This window comes from Bos grunniens, chromosome 5 (assembly GCF_055505025.1).
Source record: "Bos grunniens cultivar Pamir isolate PY7600 chromosome 5, Bosgru_T2T1.0, whole genome shotgun sequence".
In the NCBI taxonomy this organism is placed as follows: Eukaryota; Metazoa; Chordata; class Mammalia; order Artiodactyla; family Bovidae; genus Bos; species Bos grunniens.
The window spans coordinates 78,510,185-78,536,173 of record NC_141169.1 but is presented as its reverse complement, the minus strand read 5'-3'; the positions used below and the strand labels follow the sequence as shown (position 1 = coordinate 78,536,173).

The 25,989-nt window shown below is 36.1% G+C and overlaps 1 protein-coding gene and 1 long non-coding RNA gene across 5 annotated transcripts in view; one reads left to right on the top strand and one right to left on the bottom strand.

Annotated features, from left to right (window-relative positions):
• The window catches only part of BICD1 (BICD cargo adaptor 1), a 253,746-nt gene extending 239,958 nt beyond the window's left edge, over positions 1 to 13,788 (top strand). For 2 of the 4 annotated variants that reach the window (XM_086401422.1, XM_086401424.1), the window contains 2 exons: positions 3,976 to 4,051; positions 7,794 to 8,635. In XM_086401422.1, the coding sequence (XP_086257548.1) occupies positions 3,976 to 4,023 (48 nt within the window). In that variant the 3' untranslated portion in view covers positions 4,024 to 4,051; positions 7,794 to 8,635. Of the gene's footprint in view, positions 1 to 3,975; positions 4,052 to 7,793 lie in introns of all 4 variants that reach the window. The other 2 variants (XR_015164115.1, XM_086401423.1) reach the window with 2 other exon arrangements.
• Positions 1,486 to 18,467, bottom strand: LOC147372491 (uncharacterized). The gene is made up of 2 exons (XR_015164116.1): positions 18,405 to 18,467; positions 1,486 to 1,683 (listed from the first exon to the last, which is right to left on the bottom strand). It is a non-coding gene; the product is annotated as an uncharacterized LOC147372491 (long non-coding RNA).
• Between the last annotated feature and the right edge of the window lie 7,522 nt (positions 18,468 to 25,989).

Genomic DNA, 25,989 nt, shown 5'->3' with positions numbered 1-25,989 from the left:
AACTAGATATTATCCTCATTCTTGTACCTTTTATCTTTCTTTGTGTTTTTGAGGTAACTAGCTGCCTTCAAATTACTGTCAATCGTCTAATGAAGTTCTTATGTTTCTTTGGCAATATGGGTCTGATATTTTCTAGAGGTTGGTGATGTTCAGTTGCCAAGTCGTGTCCAACTCTTCACGACCCCATGGACTGCAGCATGCCAGGCTTCCCTTTCTCTCACCCTCTCCCAGAGTTTGCCCAAGTTCATGTCCATTGAATCGGTGATGCCAGAGGTATCTAGAGGTATTTCTAGAGGTAGCTGGCATCAATCAGAGAGACAACCAGAGTAGTGAGTATAGAGGTAGCTGGCATCAATCAGAGAGACAACCAGAGTAGTGAGTAGAAAATAAGCCTTAACATCAGAAAAATCTTTATCTTTGCTCAGCCGCTTCCTAGCAGGTGGTCATGTATTAACTAAATCAATGAATGTTTGTGGAGAACAAACATTTGTTTTTGGTGGTAGAGATCATGAAAAATGTAAAGAAAAAATAGTTCTCAGTAGATAAGAGATTTCAATATAGTCCCATAGATCAAAAATACTTACTTTCCTCATGATAGGAATAGTGAAAATAACAACTGCAGAGTGTTGCTAAGATTTAAAACTTATATACAGTTCCTAGGAGAAGTAACATCATACTGATTCATGAAATAATTTCCTTCCTTCCTTCTCCCCTTTTCTATCTTCCTTTCTACTGGAGGCTTTGTTTATGGAGGAATGTCAAATAAGTTCATATGTATATCAGGACATATAGACGTGTTAAACAATAATATCCCTTATTCATCTCTACCCTTGAGGCACTAACAATCTCTTCAGTTTTGTGACATTTCTCAGGCCTATAGCCTTATAATGTAAATGTTCAGTGTTATCAAATTCTGGGCATTTCAAGTAAACACTTTAATTTTGTAAAATATTGTATTACTATTAGTAGAGGCCATAAACAGCTTATAGTTGCTAAATTCTTTAACTAATTTCTTTTCTAGGTGTACAACCTAGATATCACAACCTCTAAGAAGCATTTCCTGACCACTTAGATTAGTGAATTGTTTCTGCTCTGAGAGCCCAACTTTTCCCTATCATGGGGAACAATGCAATGAAGTGTCTCAAAATATAACTCAGCCCTTGGATCATTCAATCCTGGATTCAAATTCCAGCTCCACCTCTTAGTGAACTTTGGCAAGTTATTTAACCTGTTTCTCCCCATTTTGTAATCCACAAATTGGGGTTAATAAAACACGGTTAAGGGAGAGCACACATATTAAGTGCCCACACAGTGCCTGGTGCATGGTAGGCAATGAATGAGTACTACCAGGTGCTGCCACCACCACTCCATCTCATCATCATCATCGTCATCATGACACTTTATTTTGTTTGTTGAATGTGCTTGTCTTTCTCAATTGACCAGGGACCATATCTTCTGTTTTCCTTTTATCTCTACCACCTAACAGTTGCAGACACACAATGGGAGTTTAGTAACTAAATTGCTGAATGGTTGAAACAAATTCTGGTGGCCCCCGATGACAGCAGTGACTTGCGATGTTCTGAGACTCCTCCTCCTTAAATCACATAATTCTAATCTTCTGTGCCCTCAAAAGCAATGAGGTGAGGCCTAGTTCCTTTGTGAATAGGTCTACCAGAGTAGAACCTACAAAGAACACATAAGATCATGTAAAGCCCACAGCATCTCATAGCTGGAAGGGATTTTCTCAACCTCCCAACCTCCCCTTTCATTTTCAAAGTACATGCTAAACACACATTGCTGTTCAACTGGGTTAGCAGAGTCCACGATTGGAGGATTGTTGATCACAGAAGAGGAATTCAGAAGACAATTGAGTCAGAGCAATTAATTATTTTTCAGATTTCTTTTTAAAATCTTTTACCACCTTATCTATGGAATTTGTTTTTAATTCTTTAAGTATAACACTTAGCTAAGTACTTGTAAATAATAAATGCAAAATAATAATTAGCTGGAGGCAATATAATTTCTAAAGAGGGGAAAACTTATATTCACTACAAATGTAAGAAATATCCACCACATATCAAACAGTTCATTAAGAGGGTGCATTGTGGTCCTGCTTGCCTGTTTTCTGAATTTCATCACAAAGTATATTTCAAATGAACAAAAGTCTGTGACTGTATTAACTAAAAAAAAAAAAAAGGAAAATCTTACAGAAATAAGAGATAGAATTTAAACCATTTAAAAACTCTAATTCTGAGGCTTGCCATTCCACAGATGAAGAGCTGGCAATAGGAAAAAGCAAGCTAGACTCCCAAGTGTTCGTATTTGTTTATTGCCTTTACTCAAATGTAACATAAGAGGGCAGCATACATCTGTTTAACTTAGGTCTGCTGGCGAGATTAAAATAGTTGTCTAAATTTGTACAACTTTGTCTAAAATTATCCTTTATCATGGCTATTGAAAAAAATGAAAAGCGCATAAAGGAATTCATCCTTTAAGACTCCTGAGTTTCTACAAAAGGGAATCATTGAGCTAATCAAGCTGCAAAATGGAAAAACAAAGACTTAAAGAAAAAAATGAAAAGAATTTGCCAAAGCTAAGAAAATGGAAATATTTGTTATATTTGAAAGACTTTTACTGAGTATGATAATCTGAACAACAGCTACTCAACTAATCAGATATACTCCCTATTAAAAAACAGTAATTAATAAGTTACTCTGGAACCAAGACCAGTTTATGAAAAGGTCCTCTCTCTTCAGTGATGTTCTCTTGAATGAATTTAAATCAAGCCTATCTTATTTTCTACTTTCCATCACAGACATTTAGTGTATTTGCAATGTCTTCTATAAAAGCATCATGAATTTTGATATTTCCGAGTTATACAAGCAAGTTTTGTTGTAATAGAGAATATATTGACTTTAGAACAAGTAGTGCTTAGATTCAAGCCTTTGAATGTAAATTTCAGTAAAAGCTCATTAATTCAAGACTTTAAATCCAGAATTTGTAATTAATTTGGCTTAACTATTACCTATATAACATATAGGGAAAGATACATAGTCTAAGCAATTAGTAAGAAGAAATTCTGCAATTAAAAATAATTGAAAGTTTTTGTTCTAATTTGAACTTTTTCTGCAAAATCTTTTTGCAGAAATATAATGTATGCATTTCTAACTAGCTTAACAGGTGATTATAGTACATCAGCAAACAGACTGCTCTTTGATTATTTCAGAACACAGTCTTTCTTGGAGTAGATAAGTAACATAACTGATCAGCTAAAGAATGAACTTTTAACAGCTAGTGATTTGTCAACCTAATGTGAGTTATGTGATTTTCAGAAGACAAAAATAAAAGACTTATCATTCAGATTAGCTTTCTCCATCAATCCAAGTAACTAACAACTTAATATAATAAAATAAACATTCTAAGACTTCTAACTAACAAGTCTTACTTTTGGTAAATAAAATCTATTTTCAGAAAACTGTGAAGCTAATTTTCTTCTCAGATATCCTTCTGTTAATCATAGAAAAGTGTGTATTGCATGCTTTTCTCAATATACCTGTGTGTCCAAATACAAAGTCAACTATCTGAATATAAAACATTTTGGAATAGCAAATCTAAATGCTAAGCAAGTAACTACCACCATGTTCAAGTTTAGAACTTGAGGATCTTTCATTATGTTAATACATCTTTTATTTTTAGATGTAACCAAGCATCAAATATGAATGGCTGTGTATGTCCTAATGTACTTGAGAAATTTCACTACTAATTTTTTTCACTAATTTTTAAATACTGTGTTTAATTAAGGAAAAAGCCTTGTCTTCTCTGTTGGCATCATTCAGGGGAAAAAAGCTTAATTCAGATGTTTCTATGTGACTACACATTCCTCACTAAATCTCTCAGGCAACTGCCTAAGTTACTGTTACTAACACGTTGCTCTGCCATCTCTGTATACATGTCTAATTTATCAGTTTCTTATAGATTGTCAGCAGCCTGCTGCCTCCGTACCGCCACAGTGCTCACAACTAGCCGGGAGGCAAGACTGCCCAGCTGTCAGGTAAATTCAGACGTCCTTACTTTCCCACCCAGCCGCATGTCAGTTCCACAGACCCCAAGCTCTCCTTTCCCACATGATGACTTCTTATATATAATTATACTTGCCACATTTTATTTCAAACATGGACTATACAAACACACATTGGATTCCTGAAGTTCACATGTGCCCACTGAAAATACAAGAGAGCTAGAATTTATTTTACTGGTCACTAACAGGTAGACTACAGGCTGCCTTCAGCTTCCTTCTGTGAGTAAATCCTTGGATTAGTCCAGGGTTTCATTACCTTTCAAAACATAAAACCTTGAGTTGTTTGTCTTTTGCTTTAGAATATATTACTCAGGCAAACAATTAGGAAAGTATAAAGCATATCTAATGTCTGTTCCAAGACAACTTTACGAAAGTGTTTCCGTTTTCTGTCCACTCAGTACTCTCAGTGAAACTGAAATCGAAAGATGAAGAGAACCTTGTAATTGGCATTCAAAAAAGAATATTTTCAGTGATAGTGCCTTTATGTAAGATTCACTAAACAATTTTAAAGGCAAATCTACAGACTCCCTGGATGGTAACCTGGAGAGTAAGCTAAACAATTTCTATTCCAATAAAAGCATTGCAAATACATCATGAATTTACTTTCATGGTAAATTTCATGGCCAAACTTTGACACAAGCATCAGAGCACCCCATCAAGACCTAAACATTTTCTTGAAATCCTTCATCTCCAGTTATTTGCCTCTGATGGTATCTAGTTTTTATAATCTGGCTGTGGCTTTTATAGCCTGCTTGTTGTTCTCTCCTTATTTTAATATGACTGTTGCTCTTCTCCCAGGGCAAGGCTTCTTTTGAGTAAGGGCAGGCCCAGACGTACTTCCATGTGTGTCTGAGGAGTAGACATCAGTAGCAGGCTGCATGTTGGTCAAGGGTTAGAGCTGAGAGCTGCAGATGCTTTCCACAAGCAGCAGCAGCCAAAGCCCCAGTGTGACTCGGTCTCTGAGGCAGTTGGGCAGCCAGCTATTTAAGTGGAACATCAAGTTAGCAGGAGAAAGTATGTGATTAAATAGGCCCCAAGCCAGTGTCTTCCAACTGATGTCTCGGCCTGCTGTTCCCACCCCTTCCAGCAACAAGGTTTTTACTTCAGGAAAGTTCTTCACTAACATACAAATGCTATTTAATAACAGCAGCCAACTGTAGAGCAATTTCAATTACTAAGTAACTGAATATAATTATAAATGTTCAAATCCATCTCAGTGGGATTCTCTGTTTGTAAGGCAGAAGAACATGGGCTCTAAACTTAGTCGTTCTCCGAAAAGCACCTTCACCCCACCCAAGGCTGGGGTAGTGCCAGGAGCACGACAGAAGTTCAGTGAGTGAATGAATTCTGCAGTCACATTATCTGGGTTTGGTTCCCACTTCTAATACCTATTGGCTGTGTAATCTTGGAAGTTGCTTTTGCTGGCTAAGATTCCATTTCTTTACTTGTAAAGTGAGAAAGAGAATGGATATTGGGAGATTCAGGGAGGCACAGGCCTGGCCTACAGTGTGTTCTCAATATCTTTAATTACTACTAACCAGTCTTAGTACCTAACCATTTCTCAAGACAGAAATCTGCAATCTCTCATAATCTCTCTAACTTGCTTGGGCAGAGTGGAGAAAGCTACTGTTTTAAGTGTTTCAGTTAGATAAGAAATGGAAAGGCTAATGAGGAATCTTTCTAAGTTTAATTTTACTTCACCTTGCTTCTTTTTCTTTTTTTTGAGAACCAGTTTGACTAAATGATTAGAACTTATTATGATTAAGTGATTATGATTATTATGATTAAATTATTTGATTAGAATTTATCAAATACAGTATTTATATTCAAGAAGTGATTCCTTAATCTGTAAGCCAAAAATATGCCTCTGTCACATAAAATACACAGTACAATTATATTTTGTGCAAATTAAAAATAGTAATAGTATAATATGAAATATTTGTAACCTGTCACTTTAAGAAATCAGAAATAATGAAAAAGAATTTTAATTATCACGAACAACATAATGTGTTGGGCCAAGTGAGCTGTAACCTGTGTGTGAATGTGAAGTTGCTCAGTCGTGTCCGACTCTTTGCCACCCCATGGACTGTAGCCTACCAGGGATTTTCCAGGCAAGAATACTGGAGTGGGTTGCCACTTCTTTCTTTAGGAGATCTTCCCAACCCAGGGATTGAACCCTAGTCTCCCGTATTGTAGGCAGACGCTTTACCGTATGATACACTGGGGAAGTCGCTGCCACTATACACCTCACCAGGTCAAACAGAAATGCTTGCCTTCCTTTATACAGAAGATTATTGAACTCCATGGGTCTTCAAACACTTATCCCTCTTGTATGATGTGACCACCTTATGCTACTTGCCATAACTTATGCTGAATAATATGTTTCCTTCCCTAAAAAGAAGCTTGTTTTAGATCATGCAAACTTAACAGAAAGAAACTCAGGTCCATGGGAAAGTCTGCCTTTCTATTTCCAGGTCATCTGAGGATGGGGGAAACATCCTGCCATGCAGTATTTTCTTAGTCCTCGTGTTGAACCTCTAGCTCTCCCATGTTTACTTACCACATTTTAAAAATAGATAAGAAAAATCGTTTTTATCACTGGTTATCCTAACAAGTGCAGAAAAGTATATCTCCATTTAAACTACATTTATAAGAGTTCAAAGATTTTTGGGAGAGAGACCCGAAGTAGAGTAGTATTGTACATAATTATGATTTTGTATTAAAACTCAAGAGATATACATGAAAAAGCAAAGATAAAAACTGTTAATGCTAATTTTTAATGACTTGAATGATTATATTAGCTTTATGATTAAGTTAATAAATAACAATAATAAACCTAGAATAGCTTTCTCAAATAACACTCCTGGCAGAAATTATTCTGTGGTACTGAGTTCCAAAGTATAAAGGAAAAAAGCAAAGTTTTAGAAAAATGCCAGTCTTTTTCAATTGAAAAAATTCCCCATAATGTGATTTTCCCCCATTAGTCACATTTTAAAAGTTCTGAACCCAAATGTATTTGTAATATTACCTTAGAAAATTCAATGATTTTGCATCCTTATGCTGCAATATTATTCATCAAGCCGTTGATGAGCCTGAGCATTTCTGTGTTCATTTAAACTAGAGGCTCTCAGAAGTGGTCATGTGGGAACAACCATATGCATCATATAGTTACTCTTCAGTCATCTTTATACCACCAAGCTAAAACAGGTAGAGGGAACCCTTACAGCAAATTAGACTTCCACAGGCAAATTAGTTCTACTGAATCTGGATCTACTTGAGAACTGTGGAATCCTCAGAAGCCTTGGTTCAGTAGGTCCATGTCCCCAGGACCTTGTTAGAAATGCAGTTTCTCAGGTCCCACCTCAGACCTATTGTATCAGAATCACTCCCAGGTAATTGCTATATAATCATTAAATTTTGAAAAGAACTAATCTTGCAACTAACCCAGAGACCTAGGGGAATGACTGGGTGCAGAAATTGAAAACAGTGACTGGCGGGAAGGAGTTCATATGTTGTTTCCCTAACATGTTTCATTTTTCTTCTGGGTTTTTTTTTTTTTTTTTTTTTTTAAATCTACAGTTGTCCTGGCATGCTTTAGATTTAGGCCATTTTCTGTGCAAAATTCCTGTGAAAATAATGTCTGTCGAACCGTTACCATTGTGCATAGCCCCTTGCTAATCTGTCTCTCGCTGACATGCTTGTTTCTCATTTGCAGTCCTGACGTAGCTCTGCCTGATGAGCAGCCACATTCCAGCTCGCAGTGCGCCCCTCTCCACTGTCTCTCCAAGCCTCCTTACCCCTAGTCTTCATCTCCCGCGGACAAACACTTGTGGTGAACGTTTCGTAGCCATACACAGGATACTGCCCAAGATCCAGCGGCTGGTTTCTTCTCGTTGGTTAGATGTTTGATTGCATTAATGGCCATCATTTTGGAAGATAAGAGGAAGTTGGGAAGAATAACACAAAGCACAGACTCCAGTGTAGCAAAATGCTTTATGGTTTCTCTAAATCACAGATAAACTTCTGTAATCAAATGGCTACAGTTAAATTAAATCAAAATAAAATGAAACAGGAAATATGTATCTCAGATGGCTGGCTTTACCTCGATAGCATAAGAGAGACCTAAGACAATGTAAAATACATATATTGTAAAATCATCTTTCCTTATACTTCAATTTCAGCTATAGAAGTTAATTCTAATTTTTTGGTCATTGATATTTATTTTGTACTTTACTTGCCACATATATATGTCTGTAAAAATCATTTCTGTGAGAGGTGAACATCATTTATTTTAAGATATGCATAATATGCTCAATTAAGTATGAGTTTTAATTTAGTTTGAAATCTGGAATTGGCCAGACTGGTCATTTTTCTTGCACAAAATGATAAACGAGGTGCATCGGAATGTTAACAATAACTGTATTTTGCTGCTACACTGATACTGTTTATGCACTTACTTTCTAATCAGTAGCTCATTGACCGCTGGGTTGTTTTTGTTTTGTTTTTTAACTCGAATTCGTCATTGGACGTTATTAAGTAAATCTGAAAAAGAGACTATGTTATGGTTCATTGACTTATTCAACTTTTGACGGCATCTTTAATTTTTTTTAACGGCAGATAAGTAGACGCACTGGTGCTGCTCCTTTGTGTGTGTGTGTGAGCGTATGTAATAACGTTAAAGAAGGCTAAATAACATGATGGGAAAAAATGGTGTGTTTATTTAATGACCAGAATTTTTTTTTTACTTCTCCCAAATTCAGGGTCCTATTAGGAGTCTTTCCTGCTATAAGATATCAAGTATAAATGGGAAATATATACATATACAGATGTAACTTAGCCTTTGGTTAATTAACTTACCCAGAAAGTGTTCAAATTTTGATTAAAATTGTATGTTCTGTTGTTGTTAGTTTTTCTCATAATGAATCTTCCTTGCCAAAAAAACAAGAGGTAATAAACCTTAGCTCATTGTCTACTTTTGACAAACACTCAGGTGCCTACAATCATTATATTATATTGAGATACTTCATGTTCCTAGTTAATTTACAGATTCTGCTGGGTAACTTTTATGACTTAATTTAAGGCAGTGGATTTTCACAGCAAAATTTATTTTGCACATAATCTGACAAACAAGGAAAACAGCTAATTGAGCTGAAAGGTCTAATACTCTTGGGCTCCTTATATCAAGTGCTGCCCACACACCTGCTCCTAGCCCTGATTCCTTGTCTAGTCAGGTAGCCTTAACTTGTTTAAATCCATAATGGTTTGACCTTTTCCTGTAATGATATCTGTAACTTCTCTTTAAAACAAAAGCAATCCTCACTGTTAACAAAAGATAGTTAACAATGCAGGGCTTTAATAATGACGACCCAGTAGGAGTCACTCAGCTGACTGCGTGGAGGTATCGGAGCACTGGTAGGGTGACCCATCAAAGGTGCCAGCCAGTCGGCAAGTCTTAAAGCACAGAGCAGGAGCTCTATCAGTCATACACCTTTTAAGTAGAGGTCACTATTACCAAAGCCACCAAGAGATTTTGAGTTCCTTACATGTGTGCTATTTTCAACAGTGTCATTTATTATGCAACTTGCAGTAGCTGAAAATCTTTATCCAAATAGAGATTCAGGTTAAAATATGGGAAAAGAAACAAATCTTCATAAAGCCCTGATCATGGCAACCTAACCTTTTGCTCTTTCCACCTGCACTGACTTGCTGTTCCTAAACATTTTCTTTATTTTGTTGGTGTTGTATCTGCCTGGTACTAGTCTTAGTGAGACAGCATGGATTTATTAGAGTTCAATTAAAGGAAGCTCCCCAACCCCTACCCCTGCTTTTTTTTTTCAAGTATCATGTGTTTGGACCTGAAAAGTGGCATAGCTGCTAAGTTGACTTTTAATAAAAACTGTGCCTGGGGGAAAATATGCCTTTTTAAAAAGTACCTCAGAACATTTTCCTATTTTGCCTCCTCAGTTTCATTGGTGGTACAGGGAATTCAGCAGTAAGTATCGTCTGTGTGTAACTACAGGGCATTCGTGCTTCCCCACTCTGTATTTGTGACCAGCTGAAAAGCTGGGTCATAGACAAAACATTTATTTCTTCCAATAAAAGTTTATGATTAATCCTATTACATACTAGTTTTGTTTCAATTCATTATATTAATAGAGTGGGAAATGCTTGTTTTGAAATAGCAATTCTATAAAAATATTAATTTTAGCAAATTTTGCCAAAAAGATATAGAAATTTGGAAATAAATTTCTCATTTTCAGCACAAAAATAGATAATAGTCCCTAAGAGAATTCCATGTATTTAAATTGTGGCATCACTTAGTATAGTTTAAACTGAGCCATATCTATATTTGTTTATAGGCATTTAAAATGACCAAATATGTGTAGCATTGATAAAAATCAGTACCTGTAAACATCAGGATTTAAAAGGAAATTGGAAAACTGAAGAACTAGTGAAAATAAAAAAAGAATGAATCTCAGTAAGGCTACTTGAAGACAGACTTGGGGTAGAAAAATCAACTATAGAACTATAATGAAAATACTGGCTAATTATTACAAACACAGTGGGCAAAGATTAAAAATAACTAGCAAGACTTTAAAAAGTAAGCACAATTACCATACTGGAAAGACTAGAATTCAGAAATGCTTTCCTATTGAGAATTTTTCCTAGGTAAAAAAATAAAAAGGAGCAATAAATTGCCTTTGGTCTGGGTGCACAGGGGTATACAGGACCCTAGAATTAATCTTTCCAATCAATTCATGATTCATCAGATCCTTTTTTCATATCCAGTTCTGTTTCAATAAGAAGAATTTGGAGGACGTGGAGAAAATGGAAAGTTATTAAATAATTAAGAAAAGACCTATTTATAAAGATTATACGTTAGCTTAAAGAAGAAGAGGTATGTAGTGATCTTCAAGAAAAGTTAATAAGGGATAGGCACCCACTATGGCTACTACTAAGTCTAGAATAAGAAAAACAATCATCACTGTGAAGCATTTATGTTCACTCTGGGAAAGAGATTTTTAACAGTAGGAAATTTGTCAGTGAAATTGATATTCATAAGGAAGATTTGTTTTTTAAGAATTAAATATTATTGGTTGAGAATTAAATATTATTGATTGTCTAGTAAGGATTAAGTTTTGTGGCAAGATATCTTATGATAATGTGTGATAATTCTGGGATTCCACAATTTTTTGCTGCTTTTATTTAAAACTTAAAAAGTACATTAACGTTATACTGGTTAGACTTGAAATATTTTGTCCCTTAATAGGATAGCAATCTTAATTTTTCCAAAACATTTGGTGAAAAACAAAACAGAGTTGTTGGTGTTATTTTTCCTTCCAGCTATATTTCATAATATCTTTAAAGAATGTAGTAATTTTACTATAAAAAAGCCTCAATTGTCAGAGTCTAAAAAAACAAATGTCCTCAGGAATATTTCAGAAATAGGTATGCAACCCCTCAGGGGAACAAATGCCTCTCAAATTTTATCTTTTCTTAAAAGAATCTTCAATTTAAAATATTTGCTTTTCCCATGCTTTAGAAAATGTTCCTGTATTGATAGTCTTTCTGTTTCAAACAAGCATGAAACATCACTCAAATAAATCAACTACAAATGTGGACATTTTCTGATATTCTGCTTTAAATAAAGTCCTTATAATTCTCAATTGGAAATTATAAAATATGAAAAGGAAGACATGAAATATATTTTCTACTGGGTTAAGAATGGCAAATTATAATTAACCAGCCAAAAAACATAATCTGTATCTCAGAAAGACACACCATGGGAAGCTGATGGATTTCCACCAAGGAACTGTGCTGGTTCAACCCATGGAGGCCACTGCATTAATATCATAAAGAAGAACTAGACTCAAAAGGAACTCTTAGGATAAATTTTAAAAATTTGCCCTCCCTCCATGTTTTTTTTTTTTTAATTTATAAACCAGAGTGATTTTAAATAGTCCTTATATTTAAGATTGCAAAAAATTTACAACATGTTTTCAGTAAAGAGAATACAATTCTTCAAAAAGCTATTAAATTGGAAATGTGATAGAAAGCATGATCAATGCTGATACTGATTAACAAGTTTTTACTTTAAAATCAATTTCTGTGGACATACAAGACCAATCTAACTCCCGAGTGATCTTTTCCATAATAATTGTTTGTAATAATGCCCCCACATGAATTGTATCTGTAATTTAATTCATCTTTATTTAAATGCCATTAACTACCACAGTATGTGGTATATGTATCCTGATTCTTTTTTGTTTACATCTGAAAAATGTCATCTAAACATCTCTTTTGTCCTTCTTACTCAAAGAATAACTTAAAAAAATATTCAGTATTAAGATATATTCCCCAATCAAGAATTTTCCAGAAATAATATTCTGCTTACAAAGAAGAGCAGCAATTAACTGCCTTTAGTGTAAGGATGTGAGTGCATAGAAGTCTACTGTGTAAAATGTTGCATGAGATATTTCACATCATGTAAGCTTTCCCATATTCATAATACAAACACTATAGAAAGTCTTATTTCTCTTGTGACCTCTTGTTAGGAACGTAAGGAGATTGTTAACCTGTATCTGGTCTCCTTCCCATATTGAAATGCATGGCTCTATTCCTCAGTGTATTTTTATCCCTTTCCTCTGGAGTTATTTAAAATTTGCCCTATTTAAACCGAAGCCTGGACAAACTGCAGAGCCAGATTATTTCCGTGATTGAAGTTTAATTGCTGTAGAACTTTGGTTGAGAATACATTTTAAACTTTTTTTTCTGTCAGAATTATTGTTATGGTTCTCTAATGAAAACACTGAGAAGTAAATCTGATGCTTTCTAGTGTGACTGTTTTTCTCTTTAAAAAGTCATTTTAAAACAAAGATCAGAGAACTATAAACAGAAATGTCACCATTTTGTTGACAAATCATTATTTGATGATAATGGAGACAAAGAATGAATTGTTTTGTTGTTTGACTTCAGAGATATGATTGTGCACCAAATCTTAGAGGAAGTAAATGATTTTAATATTATTGTCACAGTTTTTAGCTCAATGGTTTGACTGTTAGCATTGATTAAACAATTCCTTGAAAATATTTTATGACATCTTGGTAATCTACACAGTGTTTTTATTTGCATGAATATGCATATGTGATGAACCATACATAATTCTGGCATTGTATTTCTTCCCAGTATTAACACTTGTGTAATGTATGACCAACCCTGATTTGTATACTGTATGATTATTGTTGTAATGATCCTGCATTTAATTGCAATTTTGTTATTATCCCTTTCAGTGTTAAATGATGTAAAGTGTTTCCACTGAATAATGATACCATATGAAAACATGACTAAAAATCTGACCTAAGAAACTCTTTAGTAGCTAATTATTTTTTAAAATTCGAATTTCAAAGGAAACTTGTTCTTGAAGACAAATGTGTTTAAATCCAGACAGTTATTTTATGAATTCATTTTTGCTTGTCCTTTTAAAGGTTTTTGTTGTTGACAATCCTAAGTGACTGTCTCACGGGAGAATCCATACAATATGTGCTTGTATTTGTATTTGATCATGCACTCAATGGTTGGAAAAGGCACTACAGTGCTAAGAAGATAACTGAGGCCAATACATCAATTCTTTTATCTTGGTTTATGTTGCCAACTGAATATGGTTTAATGTATAACTCTTTCTAGTAAATAAACTGGTTATCTTTCATTCATTTCATCTATGCTACATTTTTATCAGTCTGAGCAGTTTTTCTGTATTTTATATTGATTTGTACTTACAAAAAAAGAAAAAACATTATGAATTTCTATGATTTATATATTTACTCAAAGTGAGCACTTATTCAAACTAAAAACTGAATGCTTTGCCTTGACATTTCTACACATTCTTATTAAGAAATGTGTATCAACTTTATCCATTTTCTCTTTTTCTTAATATCATCACTCCTACTTGTAATCTTTTCTAAGGTTATTTTGACAGGAGGATATGCTTAGCTGACTTAGATTAGAAACATACCAACATGAAGGAAATGCCTATTCCTAAGAAAGGAAATATTCTTTTAATGAAAGAAGAATGAAGTTTGTATACTTTATTTTGGGAGACAATGCTTTGTTCTCTTTCATATGAAGAAACAGCAGATCCCAAAACTTTAAGGAAGGTTAATTTAGTAACTCCTTCTCCAGATATTTGGGGCTTCCCTGGTGACTCAGACAGTAAAGAATCTGCCTGCAGTGCAGGAGACCTGGGTTCAGTCCCTGAGTTGAAAAGATCCCCTGGAGAAGGAAATCGCTACCCACTCCAGCATTCTTGCCTAGAGAATTCCAAGGACAGAGGAGCCTGGCAGGCTACACAGACCATGGGGTCACAAAGAGTCGGACACAACTGAGTGACTTAACTCTTTCTCCAGATATGTGTTGTGGCAAATCAGCTGCTTGGGAGTAATCTGCTTTGACTTGGTTTTATTTCTAGAGGCAGAGGAGAACCAGAATATTGACTTATGTGAGGTTCTAATGAGTTGAAGCCTCTAATGCAAGCCTTCTTTTATGAATCAAATTAGCTCACCATGGACACTGCAACAGTCCCAGCTAAAGTAACTTGCTTACCTGTTGAATAAATACAACTCCAGAAAGAATAGTATAAAATTCCCTAAAAATCTCTTTTTTGTGTCTTCTGAAAGCTATTGCTTTTCTTTGAGATTATAAGATTATATTTGATCCTTGATTTTCTCATATACAATAAAGCTGATAGTCTGCTACATTCAAAAGCAAAAATAACTGGATCACTCTCCAGGAGTATTGAGGTCTCTTCTCATCCTACATTTTGTAGGCAACTTGGACTGAGGGCAATGTGGATGGTTCTGCAACCCCACTGAGGATAAGAAAGGGGCCAGAATTGATGACATCTCCTAGAAGGGGTTTTCTTAGTTTTGGGTGTATAACCGAAATGTGTACATTGACTAGCACACTGTAAGAACTCAATGGAAGTCCTAGACTCCTTGCCATCTACTTTTCTGATAACACATGTGGAACTGAGTTTATAGAAACTGTCACCTACTATAAAATGAACCAGCACTAAATGCCAACTAATGGGGGGAAATGGTCTTTAAGTGAATGGCTATTCCTATCATTTTCTCCTGTCAATCTAAAAACTATATCTCTAATGTTGTATTTGAAAAGAATTTGAATAATGAAACAATATGAGTCCCTTCTTAAACATTTTATGAATCAACTATCACTTAAATACCTTAAGAAGAAACTCAGGGTAATTCATCCACACCATAACTCTCAATGAAGATAAATTTCACTGGGAAAAAATATTGTCAGTGTCAAAAGGAAACATAATTTATAATATAATTTAAATGTAAAAAGCAATATAAACAAATCATAACTAAGTATAGTGACATCCTGTTAAGTAGTAATCGTATAACTGTCTACATAAATTGTGAGACCCAGTATAAAATTAACATGCAGATCTCTCTGTTCAAAAATTATTAAGATTTTCAAGACAGTAGCAGCAGACACTACACTAACAGGGAGCTCTAGGCACAGGGCCCTGTGTGACTGCAGAAGTCCACATGCCCAAGAAGCCAACCTATTCTCAAAATATGCTAAAATGATTTAGAAACTCAGCACAATGTAGCTACCCAGAAAATGACCTGGGCTTTATTTTTAACAGAATGGATTTTCCAATTTGTGGGCTTGAAAGAAAAACTAACATGTTTTTTGTTTTGGAGAAAAATTTCAATGCTATTACTTCAAAGAGTTATAACATTGAATCTTGCAATACTCTTATATCCTAACGCAGTCATACTTCTCAACTCAAAGCTTCTGAACTCTCACATGTGTACCAAGTTGTACAGAGATTATAAAAATAATTAAAAGAAATCTTCAAAACGTCATCAGTAGACATTTTAATTAGTGTATATTAAAATAAAACTAAGAATCCTGATACCTTCATAATTTGACTTCCTTTGAAGTTATAAATTATTAATAATGTCAGTCAAATGTCACAGGAAGATTCACCTCATTTAAAAGATCTATTAGCCCAAGATGGCATCCGGTCCCACCACTTCATGGGAAATAGATGGGGAAACAGTGGAAACAGCGTCAGACTTTATTTTTCTGGGCTCCAAAATCACTACAGATGGTGACTGCAGCCATGAAATTAAAAGACGCTTACTCCTTGGAAGGAAAATTATGACCAACCTAGATATCATATTCAAAAGCAGAGACACTACTTTGCAAACAAAAGTTCGTCTAGTCAAGGCTATGGTTTTTCCTGTGGTCATATATAGATGTGAGAGTTGGACTGTGAAGAAGGCTGAGCGCCGAAGAATTGATGCCTTTGAACTGTGGTGGTGGAGAAGACTCTTGAGAGTCCCTTGGACTGCAAAGAGATCCAACCAGTCCATTCTGAAGGAGATCAGCCCTGGGATTTCTTTGGAAGGAATGATGCTAAAGCTGAAACTCCAGTACTTTGGCCACCTCATGCAAAGAGTTGACTCATTGGAAAAGACCCTGATGCTGGGAAGGATTGGGGGCAGGAGGAGAAGGGGACGACAGAGGATGAGATGGCTGGATGGCATCACTGACTCGATGGACATGAGTCTGAGTGAACTCCGGGAGTTGGTGATGGACAGGGAGGCCTGGCGTGCTGCGATTCATGGGGTTGCAAAGAGTCGGACACGACTGAGTGATTGATCTGATCTGATCTCTAATATCAACTTTCCTTCTAAATAAATCAAAGGGAAAAAATTATTTACCTCATGAAATCTAATGACACTGGAAATATGGGCTCTTATTATAATAAGCTATCCTATATGTAAGAAATGGAGAAAATAACAATATATAATAATTTTTTCCTATTTCTGATAAGGTAACAGTGGAAACCTATAGAAATGGTTATCTGTGAAAGAGCAAAGGGTTGGTGGAGGGGAACCAGTGGGGAGCCAGATTTCTCAGTAGGTGAATACCTTTTTATTTTGTGTTCCTATTTCAACCACAGAAATATAGCATCTATCCAAAAATGAAAAAAATAAAATAGCTCAAACTTGCCACAATGAAGCCAGAAATTAAAATTAACATGAATTCTAGAGAATTGTTCTAAAGCAGGCTCTGTCAGTAAAAATATTTTTAAATGCATGAGTTTTTGTGCAAATTTTCATTCTGGCACATACTTACCAACTCTGAGACTTTGCAAAGTTACTTCACATCTACAAGGCTCAATTGTCTCATTTTTAAAGAGTATAAAACTGTCTACCTAGTAAGGTTATTGCAAAGATTAAGTTAGACAACACACATGACATCTTCCAAACAGTATCTAGCCTTTGGTTTTATTGGAAATAATAATAATATTTCCAACAGAACAGTACCTAGGCTACTGGAGTCCCATATGGATGAAATCCATTCATTCACTTATACATACGTTAATTCAGCAAATATCTATTGAGAGCCTATCATATCAGATACTGCTCCAGGAGCGTCAGATACAGTAGAGAACAAAACAAAGAAGGTTCATGCCTTTTTGAAGTTTGTATCATCTATGTGGCATTGATGAGAGAGATAAATAAGTCCCAGCAAACATAATATTAATAAGTATGGAAATACCAAAGTGTGTCGGTGAGACTGTTATGGAAAAATAAAAAAGTAGAACAGGGAAAAGCGATTGTGCTGGGTTGGAGTGGATAAAAAGTCAAATAGATTATAATATTAAATGGTGTGGTCAGGCCTTATTAAAAAGAAGAGTAAATAAGATAAAAATCATCCTGTTTATACCCTGATTGCTTCACTTTTAAAAATTATTAAATTACATAGGTTTAAAATAACTCATAAAGTTGTTTTTCAGTATATAGTCACAGATTAAGCTATTCTTTCTTCCAGTGCGTAATCCCAACTCTATCCTCCTTGCATGACACTTTCATCCAAATTTTCTGTAAAATCAAGGGCATCTTGTAAAATACATTCTCTCAAACTTTCTTCCTAGTACAAAGGTAAGAGAGATAATACTGTCTTACTAAGATTTGCATTTGCCTGTTGCTGAGTGTTACCATTTTACTTAGATTTGGATAGGTCCAGAATTCAAGCATGGCTATTTTAGTAGAATTGACAGAAAGTAATACGCATTTAAACTCAGCCTTCTGTCATGAATAGTTGTCCTAATTCTGGGTTACTTTATTAGAAAATAAAGGCCACATTACTAAATATATTTATGTAATATGCGAAGGACCTCATCAAATTACATGCCTAGATAAGTATGCATACTTAACAAATATCAAAGATGAAAATAAAATCCAACTGATGAAAATAACTACTTATTAAAAGTGTTCATTACCTCATGTGAAGTATTCTTTAATGTCACTTCTTGCCAGCAGATGCAAAAGGAAAGCAGACCTGTATACAAGTATAATTATGATAATGTGATTTTAATTACATACATCAAACCAGTCAAAGGTTGTCTTTTTAAAGTGTGCTTCAAAGTCCCTGGTGGTCCAGTGGTTAAGAATCTGCCTGCCAACGTAGAAGACACCACTTCAATCCCCGGTCCAAGAAGGTCCCACATGCTGCAGGGCAACTCGGCCAGTGTGCCACAACTACTGAGCCCGCACCCTCGAGCCTGTGAGCTACAACTACTGGGCCAGAGTGCAGCAGCTGCTGAAGCGCACAGCCCTAGAGCCCACGCCATGCAGCAAGAGAGTAGCTTCCACCTGCCACAACTGCAGAAAGTCTGCGTCCAGGAACAAAGATCCAGCACAGTCAAAAATAAATAAAAAAAAAATTTTTTAAGTGTGCTTTATCTGGAAAATAGTTGTTCTTTGGACTGGATGATCGCAGTCTACCATTATTTGTAATATCATTTGATTTCCACATCTAATGATTGACAGGAAAAGCAAGATTTTTCTGAAATATTCCTTAGAAACATTCTTATTGGATGTTGAATGCTCCAAATTCCATATTTGCATATATTGTGCACATTCCAACATAATTTCTATATATTTAAAAAAAATAGACACCTTACATTTAAAGGTGTTGATTGACAACTTAATATTTTCTTGTTCAATGTACTTCATTAGAACTTTGAAGATGAGATCAGGTCAGGAAAATGGTGTAACTTAATGTTTCTTCTATTTTTGAAATTATAACTAAATGAGCTCCAGTGATATAGATTCTTCTCCTATATTCTCTTGATAATAACTTTTTAGGAACATTAAAACTGCAGTTTTCTCTTATAAACAATTTAGCTACTAAAAACTGATGGCAGTTAGTAGATAAACATTTATTGACTGTATACTACAGGCATCAGTAGGTAGAATCTCAAAGATTTAAGATTAGGATTGAGCAAAATGATAACAACTACTAAACATGAAAAACCAGAATATGTGCTGAAATAACTGCATTCTCCTATCATTTGCAACCTTACACTGAACAATATTGATGCTTTTAGAGCAGTCCTATTATTTAGGATATATGACAGAATCATAATACCCTTATAATATGTACCAGAATACATCTGATAAAGTTTGAAGACAAGCACAGAAAGTCCATGACTGCATCTATTTTCAGATGGAAAAACCTTCCATATGAATATTCTAAGAAACAAATTATTCAAGAACTGATTGTGTTCTTAAATATTCTCTAATTAGCAAAGACACAGGGTGATAATCCTCTGGGTAAGTGATGATCATACCAGTGAGGCTGAGGCTGTGGAGGCAGTGTCAGCTTTTTAAGTTGAAGGTCATTTATCCACAGCCCAGGCTTGCTCATTCATATTTGTCCCTGGTAGAACTTCTCTTTGTCTGGATGGGAGTTCATCTCTCACAGCCAGGAAGTGTGGGAAAACCCGCTGTGTTCAGGATGAAAACACTCATTTCATTTAAATCAGGTTATTTTCCTTCAGAATGGTCATTGATGAGTTTCTGCCAACCCTATTCATTTATTTCCCAAGTGTTTGTTTCTATTTTCCCAGTAATAAAAGCATGCTTATTATAGCAAATTTGGAAAATGTGGAAAAGTAGAGAGAGACACCAATAAAGTTCACCCACAATCTTTTCTCAGTGAAAACTGCTGTTAACATTTTGGTGCCTTTCCGTGAAATCACACTGAATACATAATTCTGAATCCTGAAATTTTCTCGTAACATTTTTATGGTGATCTTCCCCCTAGTTTAACAAAAGTTTTCAACTACATTATTATTTTTAAAATTTGTATTTATTTTGGCCATACTGTGATGCACAAGGGATAATTCTCTGACTGGGGATTAAACCTGTGTCCCTACAGTAGAAGCACATAGTCTTAACCACTGAACTGCCAGGCAAGTCCACAACTACATTATTTTTAAGACTGGCATAATATTCTATGGGATGGATAAGCCATGCTTTTTTTTTTTTTTTTAAAAAGAAACATCTCCTATTAATCTTTTTATATTTATATACTTTTAAAATATTTTATAAAATATAAATATAAATGGTTTTTTATATTCTTTTTAAAACAGAAGTATCTCCTATTATTGGATATTTAAGTTACTTCTAGACTCTTACTACTTCAAATAATTACACCATTAAAATCTTTATACAGAAATTGTCATCTAAATTTCTGACTACTTTCAGACCATTTCTTTAGGAGGAATACTGTTAATGGTCATGAATTTTTTCCTTACATGCATTTTTCTGCAGTAAATTTCAGTGAGCATTTTATTATGCGGAAGTCATTGTACAAGATGCTACAGAGGATATGAATTAGATGAACTGCCATGAAGGAACTTACAATCTAGAACGGAAACTCAGAGCAAGGTATCCTAGGTGGCATTTGTGGTAAAGAACCCACCACCTACCAATGCAGGAGACATAAGAGATGCAGGTTTGATCCCTGGGTGGGGAAGATCACCTGGAGGAGAGCATGGCCACCCACTCCAGTATTCTTGCCTGGAGAATCCCTAGACAGAAGAGCCTGGTGGGCTACAGTTCATAGGGTTGCAAAGAGTTTGACACAACTCAAGAGACTTAGCACACACATATACATAAGAATAATATATGGTGGCAGGTGATACAGTCCATGAATAAAAGTTTTGCTTTGTGCTTTAAGGGCTTCCCTGGTGGCTCAGAGGGTAAAGCATCTTCCTGCAATGCAGGAGAACCTGGGTTTGACCCCTGGGTCAGGAAGATCCCCTGGAGAAGGAAATGGCAACCCACTCCAGTACTCTTGCCTGGAAAATCCCATGGACAGAGAAGCTTGGTAGACTACAGTCCATGGGATCGCAAAGAGTCGGACACAACTGAGCGACTTCACTTTGTGCTTTGAGACTCAAAAAGTAGGAGTTTGTTTTCACATGACAAACTGAAAATCATTCACATGAAAATGTTTATTCCTTTAAAAAAATTTTTTTTCTGATTGCTCCTATTCTCATTATTATGTTTATCATATATCTATTTGTGTCTACTTTAGAAAAGGCCTCTATTGGAAGCACTGCATAAATAATATCAGTGATTTCAAATTTATACTTTATCTTGTTTTCATAGGAAATTTTAGGATGTCTTGAATATGGTTATTTTGTATTCTAATGATTCAGAGCTATGTGGGCTACTGCAAATGCTTATAGAGGTGTCAGCCTTGTAATAAAGCAAAGGTGACATTGGAGAAAGATGTAAATTTATAATTGTAGATTGGCATTGCAGTCTTACATGTATGTCACTTTCTGTTGACATTGTTATGGGATGTACAAAGGCAGAGCTTAAATTATAGTTTTTGATAATAGTTTGATCATTTTTCAAAATCAAATGAAACTTTTTTACGTAGGTTTCTTATTTCCATCTACATCAAAAGTCAACAAACTTTCTCTATAAAGGACCAGGTAGTAAATATTTTCAACTTTGCTGTTTATCTGGTCTCTGTCCAAACTACTCAATGCCATTGCTGTGGTGTAAAAGCAGGTATAAACTCTTGATGGGTTTCAATGAAACTTTATTTTAAAAATTAGTATTTTATATAATTCGTATATATTATGGAATATTCTTCCTCTGATTTTTCTCTATTTAAAAAAAAAAAAACAATTGTTAGAGGATTTCCCTGGTGGTCCAATGGTTAAGACTTTGTGCTTCCACAGTATGGGGTTTAGGTTCAATTCCTGGTGGGGGAACTAAGATCCTGGATGCTGGGCAGTGGAGTCAAAACAAAAGGAAAACAAGGCTAAAAAACCATTGTTAGTTCATGGGCCATAGAAAAAACTGTGGGCTAGGTTTGGTCCACAGGTCACAGTTTGTTGACCTCTTATCTAGATCAGTTCAGTTCAGTCACTCGGTTGTGTCTGACTCTTTGCGACCCCATGAATCGCACGCCAGGCCTCCCTGTCCACCACCAACTCCTGGAGTTCACTCAGACTCACGTCCATCGAGTTGGTAATGCCATCCAGCCATTTTATCCTCTGTCATCCCCTTCTCCTCCTGCCCCCAATCCCTCCCAGCATCAGGGTCTTTTCCAATGAGTCAACTCTTCGCATGAGGTGGCCAAAGGACTGGAGTTTCAGCCTCAGCATCAGTCCTTCCAAAGAAATCCCAGGGCTGATCTCCTTCAGAATGGACTGGTTGGATCTCCTTGCAGTCCAAGGGACTCTCAAGAGTCTTCTCCAACACCACATCTCAAAAGCATCAATTCTTCGGCACTCAACTTTCTTCACAGTCCAACTCTCACATCCATACATGACCACAGGGAAAACCATAGCCTTGACTAGACGGACCTTTGTTGGCAAAGTTAATGTCTCTGCTTTTCAATATGCTATCTAGGTTGGACATGACTTTCCTTCCAAGGAGTAAGCGTCTTTTAATTTCATGGCTGCAGTCACCATCTGCAGTGATTTTGGAGCCCCCAAAAAATAAAGTCTGACACTGTTTCCACATCTATTTCCCATGAAGTGATGGGACCGGATGCCATGATCTTCGTTTTCTGAATGTTGAGCTTTAAGCCAACTTTTTCACTCTCCACTTTCACTTTCATCAAGAGGCTTTTGAGTTCCTCCTCACTTTGTGCCATAAGGGTAGTGTCATCTGTATATCTGAGGTTATTGATATTTCTCCCAGCAATCTTGATTCCAGCTTGTGTTTCTTCCAGTCAAGCGTTTCTCATGATGTACTCTGCATATAAGTTAAATAAGCAGGGTGACAATATACAGTCTTGACGTACTCCTTTTCCTATTTGGAACCAGTCTGTTGTTCCATGTACAGTTCCAACTGTTGCTTCCTGCCCTGCATACAGATTTCTCAAGAGGCAGGTCAGGTGGTCTGGTATTCCCATCTCTTTCAAATCTTACTCAAAGACAACAAATGGATATGTATAAATGAAACCTTTCCAAGTAATAATAATAAAATCATTAAGTGTAAGGCTTTGCAATGTTATAACTTCAAGTGCTTTTCTTTCTTTCTTTTTTGGATGCACTGTGAGGCATGTGGGATCTTAGTTCCCACACAGGGACCAAACCCATGATCCCCTGCACTGAAAGTGTGAAGTCTTAACCACAGGACCACTGGGGAAGTCCCTCAAGTCCTTTTCTTAAAATTTAGATAAACTATTTTTTTCCTGTATCAGTACAGAAAGACCTCTACATATAAATGCGTTCCTTTCCCAGAACATGTTCCTAAGTCCAATTTGTTTGTAAGTCCAACAAAGTAATCCTAGGTACTCAACTGATACAATTGGTTATGTAGTACTGTACTGTATTAGGTTTATAATACTTTTCACACAAATAATACATAAAAAGTAAATACAAATTAATATTTAAAATCTTACAGTACAGTACCTTGAAAAGTACAGTAGGAGAGTACAACAGCTGGCATACAAGGGCTGGCATCAAGTGAACAGGCAAGAAGAGTTACTGACTGGAGAAGGAAGAGGGGTGGGAGATGGTAGAGCTGAAGAATCATCAGCAATAGGAAATGGAGGGCAGGTTGCAGTTTCTCTCATGCCTAATGTTGATGGCACAGGCTCTGGTTCCTTGCTGGATTCAGTTCTGTGTGCCCTCTTATAAAAATGATCCAGTGATGTCTAGATAGTAGCTCTTTTTTTTTTTTTCTCATCACAGATGATGTGGTAGAACAGAATTGCATTTGAACAAGTGCCAGAGCCTTTGTGTACCACTGTACATTCCAGTCTTGTGCCTCAATAACTACCAGTGCCTTCTCAAATAAAGAAAACCCCCTTACCATTTTTTCACGAATCTCTTAGGTTCTTCAGTTAATTCTTCCTGTTGTCTCTCTTCATCCTTTCTCTGGGCCTCCAATTCCACCAGGTCTTCATCACTATGGTACATGCCTTCATTAATAATTTCCTAAAGAGTTTCTTGAAATTCCTGGGCACCTCCCATATCTGCACTCGCTGCCTCACCACTTACTTTTACGTTGTGAAGGTTGGCTCTAGCCTCAAACCTATAAACCAGTCATGCATGCGCTCATGCTAAGTAGCTTCAGATGTGTCTGACTCTTTGCAACCCTATGGACTGTAGGCCACCATGTTCCTCTGCCCATGGGATCCTCCTCCAGGGGATCTTCTGACTCAGGGATTATGAAACTAGTCATGGATAGCATTAAAATTTGTGCCCTCTGATTCTTTGCTGTGTTTCTTCAAGTCTTCATAAAGGCTTTTAGCTTTCTCTTGAATCAGGAATAAACTGAGTGGGACTTGACACCGATGCTGATCCTACATCCATACTCTGAGAAGTTACTCCATTTCCTCCATCATTTTTCCATGTGTCTTTGATATTATTATTGTTGACATCATTGGCACTGTTGACTTCACATGTTCCATACTCTTGTCCTTGTTCTTTAGAATTGTGCCGATGGTTGAATATTCGTGTTGTAAGAATGTAAGCCTCTACCATCTTTTCGCCTTGCTCCCTTCAATTATTTTCACTTTTGTCTCCATTGTTATTGCTTGGTGCTTCTTATCAATACCAGCAACATCACCATTGCTTTTACACTTTCGTCCAGACATTCTGGACTTGAAATAAAGTACTACTGTATTCTATACAGTACCAAGCAGTAAAGTACACAAAAGCATGACTACTTGTAGAGAACACATGCACATGACAATGTACACCAGACAGTAATTGTGACTGGACATGCAAATGCACAATGCATCTTTGAAAGTTCAAAAGCTGAATTTTGAATGTATGTTTTGGCTATAAGTAACCAAAAAACCTGACTGACAACTAGGACAGTTTATTTTGTCACTTATTAAGGATTCAATAAGTAGGAAGTTTCAGGGCTGATTCAGTAGCATATTAAATTTAGCAATGCCCAGGATTCTTTCCATCATCCTGTTCTGCCACCCTCAACAGATTGGTATCATCTTCCCTCTGGGTCACCAGATGGCTACAGTAGTTCAGGACTTACTCTGTAGCTGTACAAAACCACATCTAAAATCAAGAGGAGTAGGGAGAAGGTGGAGAAGGCAATGGCACCCCACTCCAGTACTCTTGCCTGGAAAATCCCATGGATGGAGGAGCCTGGTGGGCTGCAGTCCTTGGGGTAGTGATGAGTCGGACATGACTGAGCGACTTCTTTCACTTTTCACTTTCCTGCATTGGAGAAGGAAATGGCAACCCACTCCAGTGTTCTTGCCTGGAGAATCCCAGGGACTGTGGAGCCTGGTGGGCTGCCATCTATGGGGTTGCACAGAGTTGGACATGACTAAAGTGACTTAGCAGCAGCAGCAAGGAGAAGGTAGATATGGAGTGGGTTCCTTTTAATAAGTTCTCTTATTGAGGAAGAAAATCCTTTCCAGAAATCCACAGCCTATTTCCACTCTAAACTCAGAACCATATCATATGCCCCTCCTAACTCAACACTTGGCAAAGAAAATTGCCTGACCCTATCCAGTTTTTTATGAAGAAGCACAACCTATCAGACCACATTGATATTAACATTTGAATGAAA